We start from the raw sequence: 17,084 nt of genomic DNA, 5'->3' as shown, positions 1-17,084 counted from the left end.
GTCGTCTGCTTAGAGTTGCTGATTGTTATGACCCTGGGTCATAATTTGTCTATTTATATGTATATATGTTTTCTGTTTGGTGTGTGTGTGTGTGTGTTTTCCCCCCGTCCTGTAGGTGTGCTGTGCCCCTTTTGTGTCTGTGTGTTGCAGGAACTGGATTGGTGGAACAGGATTACCCGGCCCCTTTAAAAATGGCCCTGGAGCTTCCATCCAGGCTCTCTGTTGCCTCCTGCCAGCTCTCAACCCTGTGTTCGTGTGTGTGTGACCGTCAGTCTTCGTGTGCTCCTGAAAAATTCGATTGTTTGTATTTGTAAATAGTTTTTGTTAAATTGAACCTTTTTCTGGTAGGGGAGGTCGGCTCTTTTGTTTTCTCGTTTTCTCCTGTTTTTGGTTTGGTAGTTAGGTGAGTTTTCTGTATTTTATTTTGGATTAGGTAAATTAGTTTGAATTGTAAAAGAAGATATTTTGTTTGTTGTTTTAGCCGCTCCCTCCCCTAACCCTTCCTTAGTTGTTTAGAAAAAAATAATTGTAATAAACATTGTAAACTTTAGTTTTCAACTGACGTGTGTGCTTGGGAGCTGGGAGGGGACAAAAGTGAGCACATTATGTTCGCCCTGGTGAACCCCTTGGCCAGGGCATAATACTGATAAACTCACTCGTTGCGTGTTGTCTCGTCAAGCTCATGCTGAATTTTTACGTGGGCCATCAAAGACTGAATCTCCTGACAGAATGGTGTAGTTTTACAGGCTGTCGTCATGTAGATTAACCTACCGCTACATTTACTGTAAACTTCCGCATCTGTTTTTTGTAAAACGGCGGGTCACAGAGACAACTCTCTGACCAATCAGTGTTCTGCAGTGTTTACACGTCGCGTTTTAGTATCTGTTCCCCAGTCTTGGAACCTCGGCGGAGGTGATACCAAAAAAGTAGTACCAGATACCAGATTCCAGGTCCTTTTTCGTAATGGAAACGCAAAAAGACCGAGTCGAGTCGAACCGAGCCGGTACTACGTAGTGGAAACGCGGCATATGGTGCCTTTACCACAAGCAGACATATCCGCAAGTAACAAAACACGCAAACACGAGCCCAAAGAAACATACGATATAAAGCAACAGTTCTGACTTTCTGGATCCAGATAGTGTGCTTACCAATATGGCGGTGTAAACAATCACATGACCAGTGACGTCAGCTGCAAGTCCTCAATAGCTGCTTTTGGTTGCTGGTGGCTGTTTGGATCTTTATGTTTAGAAGTTTGCTGAGAGAAACCAGTTTCACTGTGCACTTCATAAAACGACAGTAAATGATCATTCATTCATGTGAAACCAGCTCCTAGTAAGGACCTTTAAGACTAGACTTAAAACCTTCTTGTCAAATTGTATAGTTAGGGTTGGTTCTGGAGATCCTGAAATACCCTTTACTTTCAGTTTCAGTCTTTGTCTCTCTCTTTCTTATCGCCCATGTATTGACACGTCATCCTTATATGAGGGGGCTTCAAAAAGTTCATGGAAAAAGGCCATTTGAAAAAAACAGTTTGAATTTTGATGTTTATTTTTCAACATATGCTCCATCTAGGTCAATACACTTCTACAAGCATTAATACCAGCCTCAATGTCCATCTGTGTAAAACTGAGGGCCATCCAATTTAAACCATGTCAAACCTATGTTCTTTTTCCACAAACTATTTGAAACCCCATTGTATGTCTTTACTTTTGTTGTAGTTTGTTCTTTTCACTCTCTGTTCCTTCCTCCAAGTACTTCTGGTTCTAGCTCTGTTTGTTCATGTTGTGTGGTTCTGGACTCATCCAGCTGTGTAAAAACACAGCCTTACGTCATAACACAACAAAATGTTGTACTTTCTCACATCACTGGTGACTGCATTTTGTAATAGAATATATATAATATATAACAAACAGAAAGAAAACTTCAAGGCACTCTCTTAAAGCATTAAAATGCCATTATTTCATGGCATGGTCATGTGTAGATCTTTTTTTTTTTTTTTTTTTTTTAATAAATATATTTCTCTACACAGTACAATCATTTTTTAAACTATTTTGATGATTATTTCATATTATGAACTTTGCTTTTGAATAGCTTGTCTTGTCACTGCTTTCACTGAGGATTCTGTTGGGTTTCTGTAAATTTGATTTGATTTTGATTTGATAAAGCACTTTGTGACTCTGTCTGTGAAAAGTGCTCTATAAATAAAATTTACTTACTTACTTACTTCATGTCACTGGTTTAATTTTATGTTTGATGGATATTCAGTTTAATTTAATAGGTAAATTATGGCATGTATACAGATGATATATCATATCATATTATTACATGTTTGTCATGAAAGAAAGGCAACATCCACAATGTGTAAGAATCTCACAAAATGTGAGGAAATGTATATTGTGTTGAACATTTCTTCATGATGAAATGAAAATGCATCATATTTTTCAAATGATGCATCAATCTGTCAAGCTTAGCCTTATACATGCGCTTTTCTAAAATAATGCAGAAAAGTGCAAAATAAAATACTTTATTGTGTACATAAATGACTGAGCACAACAGCTTCCCATTGTTCTCATTTATTTGTGTGATTCAACAACCATGAGGATGATGACGATGACTGGTGACATCAGTCATAAAACTGTGTTATTTGTTTTGAACGGTCTCTCCACAGGGACATCCGCTTCACCACATCGTGTTTAATAGGGGTTATTGTTGGTATGGGTCATGAGGGCCATCAAGGCCAGCCAAGTCTCCTTGGCGGTGGGGATGATCTGATTGGCTGGCAGGATGAAACCATAACGACCGGTGTCTCTCAGCTCAAAGGTGTAGGAGTACTTGATGCCTTGGTTGTAGGTCCAGTCGATGGTGCCGCCACTGGCTTGGTCTGAAATGAAAACAGGAAATAATGATTTAGTTCATTTAGTTTAGTTCATTTAGTTTTAAACCTAAATCTCATGTAAGTTTAGATCAAGGTGGTATACTTCAGTCAACAATCAATCAGATTAAAAACTTTATTTACCTTACATGACCTGCTGGAGAAGAACAAGTATGTGGGATTATCAGTTAGAGCATACTTTTTTAACCAAGGATCTTTGGTTTTCACACATTTTTTGGGATTAAATTAAGTTTGTCATCATCACTTGTATTTTTGACATGAATCTCAATCATTAGATAAAAGTTGAAACACTTTTTTATCAAAGAGGTAAAAATAAGTTGTCCATCAGTTTGTCATTCAACTCAGCTGCTGAGTCAATTTTCAGCAGATGTCAACTATGATGATGAGAAATGTAACACTACACTTTGATGTACCTTTAGTGCAAAATACATTTTATGATTTATTTATTTATTTAACCAGTTGTCCAATGTATTTTTGTTAGTTTGGGGATCGGGACTGCCAAATTTATCTTTTGGGTATTGGGTCTACTTTTTGTAAACAAAAAATTTCCACCATAAGCTAATACAGAAAATACATCAAGAGATGCGTAAGACTTCTGTAAAATATCCCACATTTTTGGTGTGGATGGATGTGTCTAAAGCTTTTTTCAGAATTTGTTTTAATCCCCTCTGTATCAGATGACTGAAGCAGTCTAACTGCTCTTTTTACTTAGTAAGTCATTCATTTCTTCTCTTCCAATGAACCACAGAAGTATACCCCTGTAGTGTTAGTCATTAGGTAGATGTCATCATGTGGACTTACAGATGGTGTTGATGATACTCCCATATCTGTATCTGGTTCCGTACAGTGAAGCCAGGTCAGTGATGGCTTTCTTAGCCAGGTTGTGCTGTGGAAACACATGAAAAATCAGAAATGCTGTGGTTTCATTTTTTCACAGGTTAATTGTAAGTACTGTGTGTAAATCTGTGGTCTGGCCATCGTACCAGCTCTGTCTGGTCCTTGACAGGGGTCCTGGTGTAGCCATAAGGGTACAGGAGCATCTGGGAATAGGAGTGAATGGAGATGAAGGCCTTCATGTTTCCATGGGACTTCACAAAGTCCACAATGGACTTGACCTCAGACTCAGAGTGGGCTCTGGGTCCACGGTAGGTCTCGGAGCAGGGGTTTCCACTGGCTCCGGCTCCTGCAACAGAACCAGACACACAGTTAGAAAAAGTGAAATGTTAATGTGGGTTAGGTCTGGTATCATGTGACATCAACAGATGGGAACTAAGAATTGTTGACTTACAATACAATACAGCGCACCAGTCCATTTATTTATCTTTTATTCTTTGTTTTTTGTTTTTTTTTTTGTTTTTTTTTTTGCTGGAAGTTATTATTTTTAAACCAACAGAGCATTTTTTTTTTATTTCTTATTTTCCATTTTTATTAATTTCTCTGTTTGCTTTACATTTTTTCACATAATCTATTCGTTCTTATAAATTTACTTACATATATAATGCACCTGTGTATTAACAGGTGTTTGCTGAATTGACAGTCTCTGCCTTGATTGCATTTTATTTTCAGAAAAAACTAATAAAAAAAAAAAAAAAATTAATGACTAAATTACAAAATTAGAGCAGTCTGGAGATCAGATGAATGAACAAAATCAATTCCGTATTAGTGTACATAAAATCTGATCAATTCCCATCCCTAGTTCTGCCTGTTGCATCTTGGTCAGATAAAAACACAAGGATCTCATTGTTAAATGGACAGGATTCAGAAACATTGCTCCTTTAGCTTCACCTGGTGGCTGATTGAAGAATGACACTTTGGCTGAATGATAAACACTGTATAAACTACATGTTAACTTTACATGAAGCTGACGTTCAGGAAATACAAGTAACTTTGGCACCAGTTTTAAAACTATGAACCACAGACAACAATTAAGTTGCTGTGTGTTTGATGGGAAGGTTTTACCTCCAAAACCAGCATCCCAGTTCCTGTTGGGGTCAACTCCGACACAGTTGGAGCCGGGGTTGGGCTTCCTGGTCTTGCGCCACATACGGTTCTGGAAACATCACCACGTCATGTGTTACTGTCAGTTCACAAGTTAATGTGTTTATGCAGCTTTAGTTCTTTATATGGAAGATACTCTAAATATTTTTTTAGTGATTTTATAATATTTTATTTACATTAACAAAAGAAAATATTTTTCAAAATAATATAATTTAGTATTAGAAAGCTGTGGGGACACAACTTTGCCAAAAACCTTGTTTTATTAAAGCCAAGTAGATGAAGTAGATGAATAATTTCTATTATCATTATCACTAATTATTATTATCTACTAATTTTTTACTTCTATTTTTCTTTTTATTAATTCCTCCACCTCTCCCTTTTCAATTGCCACTTGTTTAGCCATACTTGAGGGCAATTATTGTCACATGATCAACATGATTCACTTCCCATGATGCACTGAGGATTTAAATTGAACATGTCTTCTGTATTCTGTCCTGATGAGGACTGTGTGCTCGAAACACATTGGCAATGGTGTCCCTGTTGGTATTAACCTGTTTAACCCTGACCATATTTTCAGGGGAAAAACGCCTAAAAAGACATACCCAAAGTAAATGAAGAATTACATCACACTATTAAGGTTCATATGGATGTTCTTGGTGTCTATGGACATTTAGAGACCCCACAGAATCTATTCCCATTATCTAAAATATTGTATCTATTACTATGCCTGAGTAAACTGTAACAAACTAAAAGAGAAATTAAAATTTTTTATCCTCACCTGTTTGTTTTTTTTGGCTGGATTGACGATGACATGCGTAAATTAATTGTTTGTGTCGGAGATTTTTAATAGCGTATATTTCACCCCACAAAGACTAAAAATCATGTTTGAACATGAAAGTTTGCCCTAAAATACACTTTTGATGTACTTTTTATTAACATTAGGGTCTAAACTTTGAGCAAAAGTTGAAAAAAACATCTATTGTCCTGATTTATTCTATTTTTATAGTAGATGAATATTAATATAATTTACATGTTTGTGCCTCAGACTCATTGTATTTTTACTTTTTGTGAATATTGATGATTAACTTTTTGCTACAGTCCTTTTTGTCCTTTTGCTTTTCAAGACATTATCAACCCCTATCTCTTTGCTTCAGCCAGAGGTAAAAAAAAAAAAAAAAAAAAAAAAAGGGGGGGGGGGCTTAAAACAATGTTTGGTTAAAGAAGGAGAAAGAGGTGGTTGTGGATGGATTTGATGCCTCTTTAAAGATACCTAACTAAATTGTTTTTGTGCCTAAACCACACCTAAATATAGCAGTTATACAATTGTACGACATGTCTGTATATTTCATGCATATTATGTTGTTTTGGTGTGTGGACAGTGCTGCAACATCTCCAGGAAATTAACATAATTATCTCCACATTATGAAATCTTTACCTTTAGATGAAGACATTAAAAAGCATTTCTTTTGGCTGCATTCAGATTTGGTGTTCTTTGTGTCACCAGGACATGAACTTGTCATGGTAGCATCATAATAGTCTTTTACCTAACTGTAGTATTATCTGTGTAATTCAAGAAGTTATTAACATCTTTAAACAGACATGATAATGTTTTAAAGATGAAACTGAATGTTTTCTATAGAGATGCAATGATTAATCAGTTATTCTATTGGTTATTGACTCTTCAATTAATCAGTGAAGAATAAGCTTGAGTTATGTTTTAAATCCTCCAACTTCTAACATATATTAATGATATGGCTACATTTAAACCCAGAACCACTTGTGGGATCTGTATTGAAGTACATTTTAGTTTTAGAGAAAATGTATTAAAATTCAAACTAAAAAAGTCATTTTGGTCACTTTTACTGCTGTTAAATGTTAAAACTGGTCAAAAAGTATTTATGGGTAACAGTATTTCAATTGTAGATGATAAACAGGAAGAAAACTCCACTCTCTTTAAGCGTTAAAATGCCTTTATTCTCATGGCATGGTCATTTATAGACCTTAAAAAACACTTCAACGCGTTGTGGCTTAAAGCCTTCATCAGGAAGTCAAACAAAACAGGAAGTAAAAAAAAAACGTTTTGTTTGACTTCCTGATGAAGGCTCAAAGCTGAAACATGTTGAAGTGTTTTTTAAGGTGTATATATGACCATACCATGAGAATAAAGGCATTTTAATGCTTAAAGAGTGTGCCTTGGAATTTTCTTCCTGTTTGTCATCTACTTTATGAATCCCTTTTTCCAAAGAGTACCTCGAACAAACTCTTCTGTTGGGTCCCAGAAGCTTTCCTTCCCATGATTTCTTTAGTATTTCAATTGTTTTGTATGACCAAAGTATGTGTTGGATGTGGATCAAACAAGACATTTGAGGTCATCATCTTTTTCAACATTTTCTGGCATTTTATCGACCAAACGATTAATCAATAAACTGACAATATCAGAATAATCTAAAAGTCTGGAAACTCCGTGGGAACCCAGCAGTGATGAATAAATGTAAAATGAAAGGCGACTGACTGAATTGTGGGTATAGTAGTATCCGTCAGGGTTGGTGACAATCTCCAGGAAGATGTCCATCCTGTTGAGGATGGCGGTGAGGGCAGGATCACGTCCATAGTCAGACACAATCTAATTAGAGAATTCAGTCCAGCAGGTTAGACAAAACAGAGACTGACAATAAAAAAAATTTAAAAAAAGATCTGTCACATCACCTTCTTGGCGAACCAGGTCCCGCTGGCCTGTGTGACCCACTCTCTGGAGTGGATTCCAGTGTCGATCCAGATCGCAGGACGTTTGGTTCCACCAGTGCTGAACTAAGAGACACAACAGCAATTAATAGGCATCAATCCAGAATAAAAAAGCACTGAAAATAACGTGCTTTCTATTCATTTTGTATAACTGATGATTTTGAAAATTGGAAAACGTTTTCACCTGAAATTTGAAGTATTGAAGGTATTGAAACATTTAACCTCCTAAGACCCAGCTATGGGTTTTCTGTCCACATTTGTGGACAAGAGTTTCACAACTTTATACAAAAAAAAAGAAAAGAAAACTGTCCACCACAAAGGATATTCCGTAAAAATGTTAAAAACTGCATCTTAAAAAACTGTTGCATCGTGATGTTTCCAATATAGGCACTTCTTTAATAATAATAAAAAATTAAAAAAAAAAATGCTTGTATTTTGCTGACATGTCCTGGGTCTCAGGAGGTTAAGTGATTTATTTCTAAAAAAAAAAAAAAAAAAAGTAATAATATTTTTGGCATCTAGGTCCAGATACAAGCGACTGGAGTGAGTTCACTATTCAAGCTGAAGAAGTAATATTACTAAAAACGCAGCTTAATTCAACCCATAACCATTATAGACCTAGAACCATTTTTAAGGCAATCTCCAAATAATTTTTTTCTGCACTTAACCTTTTCCAAGTGATTATCACCATTATGTGCTATGTGCTATGCATTTTGCTTTTTTTGTTGTTGTCAAAATCAGATATTTTCCTATATTTCATTTACTGGACATATAGATGTTCATTAAACCTTAGAGTAAATATAAAGGTTATTATATCAACACAGAGAAAACTGAAGAAAAAGTGACTTTTTCAGCAAAATATATCGTCACCTGAAAGTAAAAACACTATCATACTGTCATTTGTCAAACTTCATGGGTTGTACTGGTAAATCAATGCTGTAGAAGATGATAGTGTTTACATGTTCACCATGGAGCCTCTGAACGTCCAAATGGGTCACCTCTGATGACCATGAAAAGATGACCAACTGCATTTTACACCAATTATTTACATATTGATAGGATAACTGCTTCAAGCGTTATTCAACATTTTAGATTAGCTCATGCTTTTGATTGGTGGCTCTGGTTTAGGTTTTTGAAGGTCAAAATTATTCCTACATTCAACATATGAACCAGTTTAGTCTTGACCTGGCTCAAAAATCCCATCAAAACCACCAAATATTGAACCAAAATCTAATTAGAGTGTATACATATTCTATATTTTATATTAATAAATGGGTTTTTAAACTATTGATGTTTCAGAGAGCAGGTTTTATAGGCTGAAACATTTTGTGTTTGTGCAGAAAAGACATCTATTGCAAAATATCATGTCTTATTTTACATAAGACGTAAAACAGTCCTCTTGATTTAAGAATATTTCACTGAAATTGAAACTCAAATTGAAACTGAATACTAATCATATGTACAAATTTTAACCCAGAAAACCCTCATTTGTAGGATCTGTATAGAATTAAATTTTTGGGAAAAATCCTTAAAATTCATACTAAAAAAAGTCATTTAGGTTCTTTCCACTGCTGTCAAAAATGAAATTTGGTCAGAAAATGCAAAAGTATTTTCAGTTATTTTGTTTGAACAGAGTTGTGTTTTTGTGAACTTTTAACTCCTGTTTCTTATTCTTACCTTGAGCACGTTGAGAGGACGGCCCTGGTAGCTCTGACCAATCACCATCTTTGAGACCAGGTTGGGGTTCTCAGCCACCAGCATGTCCTGGAAGCTGTAGATCTAAACCAGACAAACCAGATTCTTACATGTCAGTTGAAGTCCTACATGTAGTTTTAGCATCATAAAGACTATCCAGAGTTCAAGTTTGTTAGAGTGAACATTTGACGAGATGTCCTAAATCAGGGGTGTCAAACTCATTTTAGTTCAGGGGCTGCACACAGCTCAATTTAATCTCAAGTGGGAAAGACCAGTAAAATATTAGCATAATAACTTATAAATAATGACAGCTCCAAATTTTTCTCTTTGATTTATTATTAAAAAAAAAAAAAAAGTTAAATTACAGTATGAAAATGTTTATACTTATCAACTATTGTTAAACAAAAAATGTGAACAACCTGAAATTTCTTAAGAAAACAAAATTGTACCTCAGCTTAACATGTGTATTACAATTTACACATCAAAGTTGATCTACAAAAACACAAAACCTTTAGTAACAGACATTTGGAACTCAAAAATACAGCATTTAACTTTATGGTTAATACAACTTGTATACAAACTCAGTGACACCTGTGACTGTTAATGTCTTCTGTGTAATCTTTGCACTTTATAAATTCATACTGTGGGCCAGATTGAACCCTCTGGATGGCCAGCTGTGGCCCGTGGGCCATATGTTCGACACTGCTGTCCTAAACCAGCAGGTTTAAACAACAAGGCTGAATCATGATGAGGAATTCAAATTTAAGCCACATAAGCTCTTAAAATACCAGGTTCAAATCTAAAATCATTATGACAGCTGGTCTACCTGGGCTATTTATCTGAGATTTTTAGATTTGTGGGGCTTTTGATATTTATAATACAAATAAAGAATCAAGACTGCGCTTTTTTTTGTTTTGTTTTGTTTCTTATTATCTAGATCAGGTATATTATCCCAGAAAGAATGTATTGAAATATTGTCAAATCTCTAGATTATCCATGAGGCACTGGAAAAAATAGATTTTACCCCCCCCCCCCCACCCCCCCACATCTAAATCACATTAGACCTAGTCCAGATCAAAATCCACTCCGTATTGTCAAATCTTAGATTACATGATTATACATGGACTGAAAATAATTTATACATAATAACGGATAATAGACACAGTTTCAGATTTGTGAAACCTTTGTACTATTGGATAAATGTTATGTGAAAAGACAAAAAAAATTTAGATTTAGCTGCTTTTTTTGTTTGTTTGTTTTTTGCATTTCCAGACCACATGAAACTGGGTCTGGATCAAAACACACAATAACTGGAGTGCTGAAACCTGGAATATATTATCCCAGTGAGGATAAAGGTCTTTATTTCATGAGACGAGCTGCACATATAATTCCACTTGGACATGGTAAATATGGACCAGAACCAGAGTGGCTGAGGACTGACCTCATTCAGAGTGTGGTATCTGCCGTAGTCGAAGGCATCAGTACTTCTGGGCTCAGCATCACGAGCAACAGAGTCCATCTCCTCCTGCTCCTCATCCAACATCACCTGCAGAAAAACAGAAGAACCTGTCAGATTCGGATTAGACAGGAGGAGAAAACTGAAAAAAGTGCATCTACAAGCCCTGTACCTGCAGGTCTTCGATCATGATGGAGTACTGGAGGTTTCGGGAGTCCAGGTAACGTTTGACAGGCTGCAGGGTGTGGACAGGGACCCTGACATCGACTGGGGTGGACACATCACTCCCCTCCATCCAGAAGTCGAGCTGGAAGGCAAGACAGTGATTTAATACCATTGTGGGTTTTCTAGAAACTCATTAGAGGATGACAAACTGACCTCAAACTCCACCATGTCCTCCATGGCCTTGATCAGAGACAGCTGGACATCATCCTTCGCCTTGATGCGAAGAACCTGGTGTCTGCAAAAACAAACAACATTTTACAATCTGGCATAAATAATCTAATATGAAAAATGTTTCAAATAGGCAATATTTTGTAAAATCCACAACATCTTGAATCTGACGTCACTGTCCTGTTCCCTCATAAATCCATCTGAACACAAATCATTTTTGTTTCTTTTATATCTTTTCATTTTCTATAGTTAACTAGCTAACTATTCATGAAACTGTAAATAATTTTTGCTTTTACTTCAGGGTTGATCTAACCTAATGACTGACTCTGTAAAGCCCTTTGAGATAACCTTGTTGTGATATTGGACTATAAAAAAATAAAACTGAAATTGAAAAACCTAGCTGTTGCTTTAATAAGCAAAAGGTTTAGGTGCAGCAAGCTATAGCTTCAACAAAACCTTTTCAGTCAGTAGAATCTTGTTTTTTCGAGTAATTTAGTGTCTTGTGATCGATTACTGTTTGCATTTATTCAGGAAAGTTTTAAATAGAGGCTGAAATAAACTGAAGTGACCAACATTCAGAGGAACATCATGTTAGCTCACAGGAGGTGAAGACTGATTTCTACAGAGCAGCGGTTCCGCCTCTGCACATCATAGAGGACTCATATGAAATTTGTAACTTTTACTTGAGTCTTTCCATTTTCTGCAGCTTTATGCTCCTATTACCACATCTCAGAATCATATGTTGTGCATTTTATTCCAGTACACTTCTTTTACTGCTGTAGTATGCTTTGTACTTTTGGTTTTTGCACAAAACACCTATGAAGAAGAGTGTAAAGTACTTTGTTTGGTCACTGCTTTGTAAAGACAGGTTGAATGCACTGAAAAAGTAATATTGTATCATATTGAATCCAAACACAAGAGGCTGGTTCATGGGTATTAACACAATAAATGTTCTCCTCCAGATGATAAATACACAGATGTCAAAGCATTTTCATAAAGCTAGTTTTTCTGCACCAGTAGTTGACACTTTGAGGCGACGTTCAGTGCTGATTTCAATGTTTGTTTGTTTGTTTTTTCAGAAAAAGGCACATTCATCCACACGTGTAATACGCCACTTACCCATCAAACGTCTCCTTTCCCAGAACAGCCACAAACAGAGCAGCAAATGCGATCAGCCCCCTCATTCTGACTGAGAGTGTGAACCTGATGAAACACAAACCATGCTTTTATAGGTCAATATGGGCTCACATTACCAAACCACATCCTTGTTTAAGGTGGAGGTGTGTGAGCGGCTGGCCCTGTTCCCACAGCTGCATGATACCAAGCCAGAATTACACCACATGTGTCTTTTTCACAGATAAACAATTAGGAGGTTGTTTGTACTGCTAATACTGCTGTTGATTACAGTCACTAAGTATCAAAATACATTTTGAAGGCATGCATAATATGATGCCAAAATCACTAATCACTGGTGTACAGCTTAGAATTCCAACTCTAAACAACAGCTATTAAATTTGAAACGATATCAAGCACATGTTTATCTCACAAATGATGTTCGAAATATGTTTTGCACATTTATAATTTATCTATGACTCCTCAGTTACTGTCACTAGTAAAAACAGCGTCAATTCTACCAACAGTCTTCACATCGTACATGAATAACCACATGCAAATAAGCATTGAAATTTGTGGGGGTTTTTGTGCTTTTTTTTTACATAAATCTTTTATGTCATGAATACCTGGTATCTGTACCTAATTGTTAATGTTTTATTTATCAGTAGATGCAAAAGGGGCCTTCAGAGGTAAAGAAAACCTACTATGATGCTGTAAAGTCTGAAATTTACTTGCATCATACATTATGACATTTGCAGCTATTTCATCATCATCAGCCTGATTTCAGCATTGCCTGCAGTAAAGAGGGACACAAAAGGAATTAGAAAATTGAAGGAACCAGGTAACTATAATTTTTGTATTTTCCATTTGTTGTTTGTATTTTTAGAATCATGAAATGAGGTTGCATTTTGCAACAGGAGCTCAATCTGCATGATACCCTCAGTGTAATGATGTAGAGTGGGTATGTTACATGCACACATTCATAGAGACTAAACTTTTAAAGTGACAAATATCGTATGTGTAAATGATTGAATAATGCAAATAAAATGAATAAATGAATGAATATTTTTCACTTACCACTGTGTGTAATGTAGTTTTTCTTCCCAAAATAAGCTACCTTTATGTTCAGCCATGTTCATCAGACCCTATTACAAACCATGATAACAGTTTGATTTATTACAAATATTCACTAGGATGCCAAAAATGAACTTTTGACCTAATATTTTTGTGTGGTCAAAAAGCAAAGGTCAAGGGTATTAACAAAATTAATTGAAAGTTGCTAACTGTATGTTGTTGGAAACAGAACTGCATGAATCCTGCAAGGCCAGTGGGCACATCTGATTAAACTCTTTTATGAATATTTCTTTTCACAGGAGCTGGTGAGGTCATTCCCCTCCTCTGTCATCATGTGAATGTGCTGATGAAAGCACAGTGAGAGACAGCTTTGGGAGTTACATTGTTGGGCTGAAAAGGAAAGGTTAATCCTGCCTTCAAGGGCTATGGGAACTATGGTAAATACTAGTTACAAATGAATGTCCCTTCACGTCATATTTAACACTGGAGAACTGGATAAAAATTTTGACACCCAAGCTGCCAAGATGAAAATAACCTTTGAACTTTTCAACATGGTGGAGAGCAACACAAGATTCATTGCAAATGATGAACAATGCTTTTATTAATGTTCTGCTGCTGTTAGCTGATGATTTTGTACATTTACAGCATACACAATTTGCAAAAACAAAAAATTTTCACCAAAAAATGCTGTAGCACATGAATGAAAACGTCCAGAACTGTTTTACCTAAGTAGCAGGTCATGATAAATTTTGTGTCAGACATTTTTCAATTCACTACAACAACAAAAGCATCTGAACACAACACACTCCTAATTTCAAATTCACAAGTGGAAAGGATCATCTTCCCAATAGCACTTGAAGGCAGCATAAGACTATGGAGCAGCTCAGAGGTTGTTTTTTTTTTACTGAAAATGTCATACATGATGCTTGACGTCACGGTGAAACATGGTACTCCATTTTTAGCTTACTGGCAATAAAATTTATATGCCCAAGTATGCTTTTTTAACTGGAGTAAAAAAAACATACAGATCAGTCCCAAATATTTTCCAAACTGCAAAAAAAATCCTTAAATGCCCATCATATAGAATCACTTGTTCTTGTGTGTTATGTATATTATACATACAGAGTGAAATGGTGAGGGTCGATGCCGAGGCCTTTTACACCTAATCTTATCAACCCCTTACCTCATGTGAACTTGTACAAACTGCACAAAAAAATGAACGTGTATTTTACATACACACAGGTTATTAATGGAAACATTAAGAATCAAGAACTGTCTGTCACATGTGTGGATGCTGATTATATCACAACACATTAAGAAAATATAATATTTCACTTATCACACCTTATATTACTCTATAACCTGCTTTTAAACTGTTTTCACTTCCTAGTCTTGAAATGTGTTTGTTCTGATTTCATCCTTGGTCTTTTTTCACGTAATTATTCCTCAAAAGTTATGTATTTATTTTTCTTGCTTATTCCTTCCTTTTTTTTCACAAACACATTTAGAAAATCATTATCTGTCATTGTCAGTGTTTTTACATTTTGTATTAATTCATACCGAGGCCCATATACAATACCATACCATACCATACCATACCATACCATACCATACCATACCATACCATACCATACCATACCAACTTTATTTATAAAACACTTTAAGAACTTTACAGCAGGCCAAAGTGCCGTACACCAAACATAAAACAAGGGATTAAATAAGTAAATAAAACTAGTGATAACACAGGGTGTTAAGTGGGCTAAGAACAACAAAATACAACCATCATAAAAACAAAGACAAATTAAAATCTGTTAAGAACAGCATAAAAAACAGACATGTCATTCACTGATTAAAAACTAATGAGAATATACTCAAATATACTCACATATTCAAATACAATATAATAAGTAACACTGATTATCTACACTGAACTCTTCCCACGCAGAACATGTGATGCTCTGCACAAAGAGTATAAAGCAGTGTTTTTCAACCTTGGGGTCGCGACCCCACATGGGGTCATGTGGAATTCAAATCGAGTCACCTGAAATTTCTAGTAACTGATTTAAAAAAAACAAACTAACTAATAAATAATATATGGTGAGTTGAGAGAGACAATCCCAATATATAGAAGACATGACAAACTCTGAAGCTGAAACTGAAGCACTGTGGTTCTGTTTATCTTTCAAATGTTCATTGTGGTCGGTTTAAGATGCTGCAGCTCTTTCATAATTCATAGTTTGAGTTGCTGTTTTTTCAGTATTAATTGTCAGCCTTGTAAATCCAAGCTGGACTGACTGTACATATCCTGACCAAGGAAAATCAAATTCTCCCTTTAGGCAGTAATCAACACCTGACTTTTCTGCCTCCGTCCAGAATACTATACGTTATATAACCTAAATGTCATCCAAAATGAAACATGTTTTTGCAACACTGAACAAATAACTATTACGTGATCAAAAACAAATTAATTTTAACAAAAAAAAATGTCTCCGTTTTGAATGTCTGGGGTTGCCAGAAATTTGTGGTGTTAAAATGTGGTCAGGAGCCAAAAAAGGTTGGGAACCACTGGTATATAGCATTTAGCTAATTCACAACTTCCATCCATGGTTTGGATTTTAGGAAAGAGAATACTTTTTCTTTCTTTCTGTCTTTTACATCTCATCATCCACTGTTAGTTGTTAGTCTGCTGCTAAACAGGGAGCTGACGGCGTCCGCACTCTGTTTCTACTTGTTTTTTCTTAAATCTGATCTAACAAACAGATGTAACATTTTCAAATGAAATCAGCTGTTGAGCCATCAGAGGACACAAATTCATTGTGTTGTTATTACGGATACTTTTCTGTGTACTATTATGCTGTATTTATTATGCTGAATTTTTCATTTCTCTCAACAAATCACACTTTATTTACTGTTTTTAGGCTGGACACCGTGTTTTATCCATTAACTATGTAGCACCCTGTTATGATTTTTATTTCTGTTATTTTATGTTGGACTCTATATGTTAATACAATTCTAAAGATGGTGTTTGTTTTATGGCCTTCTAGATTCTTAATTTATCCTGCACTTCATGGTTCTCTCCGTTTTCATATTAGTATCTGTTTTTCTATTTTACAAACAAATACATATTAATCATAAATCTTGTGATTCTATTTGTCCTCTGAAAAAAAGTTAGCATTACATTTAGAAAGGAGATATCCACAAAAACATTTAATTCCTCTGCTACAAGCATAAAATACCCTCTACAAAATGTTTCGCTTCAGCCCTGTTTAGCTGTTTGCTTCTCACTTTGCTCATGTATTAGCTAGTAATATCACTGAGGGTGTTTGAATAAGTAGAAATGAACAGATACAAGCAGCACCAATACATTTTTGACACATTAGAGCAGCTCTAATCACTTGTCTCTAGTACAGATTCCTGACATTACTCTCTAATACGATGTGCCTACAACGTTTGTGTCCTTGAGTTTCTGTTTTGCAATCGAGCTGATATGGAAAAGTAAAGAGACTGAAAGACACAGAGTTGGGACTGGAAAACACCTGTTGCAAGGTTCATAATTCACAAAGACTTACAGTAAGAGAGACTGGGTTTGTCCAAATCCATTCATCCTCCAGCAACATTCTTATATAAAATTTAGAGACATCTGGGACACATTCAGATCCTACATGCACATTTCAGAAAACACTTTAACTATCGGTACAGTGTCTACAACACAGTCATGAC

At 35.6% G+C, this 17,084-nt stretch overlaps 1 protein-coding gene across 2 annotated transcripts; it reads right to left on the bottom strand.

Moving 5' to 3' along the window:
- Window positions 1-2,562: 2,562 nt before the first annotated feature.
- cpa5 (carboxypeptidase A5) lies at window positions 2,563-17,084 on the bottom strand. Of its 2 annotated transcripts, XM_030135698.1 has the most exons (13): window positions 16,934-17,066; window positions 13,368-13,435; window positions 12,297-12,380; window positions 11,163-11,244; window positions 10,957-11,091; window positions 10,770-10,874; window positions 9,311-9,412; window positions 7,598-7,699; window positions 7,404-7,514; window positions 4,853-4,943; window positions 3,877-4,076; window positions 3,695-3,779; window positions 2,563-2,881 (listed from the first exon to the last, which is right to left on the bottom strand). In XM_030135698.1, the coding sequence occupies exons 1-13, from the start codon at window positions 16,979-16,981 to the stop codon at window positions 2,694-2,696; spliced, it is 1,401 nt and encodes a 466-aa protein (XP_029991558.1). In that variant the 5' UTR covers window positions 16,982-17,066; the 3' UTR covers window positions 2,563-2,693. The 2 variants fall into 2 exon arrangements, with proteins under 2 accessions (XP_029991558.1, XP_029991559.1); XM_030135699.1 differs by lacking the exon at window positions 13,368-13,435 and having other exon boundaries at window positions 16,934-17,084.

Source organism: Sphaeramia orbicularis, chromosome 6 (assembly GCF_902148855.1).
Source record: "Sphaeramia orbicularis chromosome 6, fSphaOr1.1, whole genome shotgun sequence".
NCBI lineage: Eukaryota > Metazoa > Chordata > Actinopteri > Kurtiformes > Apogonidae > Sphaeramia > Sphaeramia orbicularis.
The sequence above is the reverse complement of the archived record's forward strand: the minus strand, read 5'-3'. Positions and strand labels throughout refer to the sequence as shown.

What these genes read in the sequence shown, in the direction of transcription:
- cpa5 (XM_030135698.1), bottom strand. Translation starts at nt 16,981, where the DNA reads ATGTTGCTGGAGGATGAATGGATTTGGACAAACCCAGTCTCTCTTACT. An exon ending in AGGACATGGTGGAGTTTGAG is followed by an intron (nt 11,092 to 11,162) that starts GTCAGTTTGTCA and finishes CTTGCCTTCCAG; the next exon opens with CTCGACTTCTGGATGGAGGG. An exon ending in GAGTATCATCAACACCATCT is followed by an intron (nt 2,882 to 3,694) that starts GTAAGTCCACAT and finishes TTTTCATTTCAG; the next exon opens with ACCAAGCCAGTGGCGGCACC.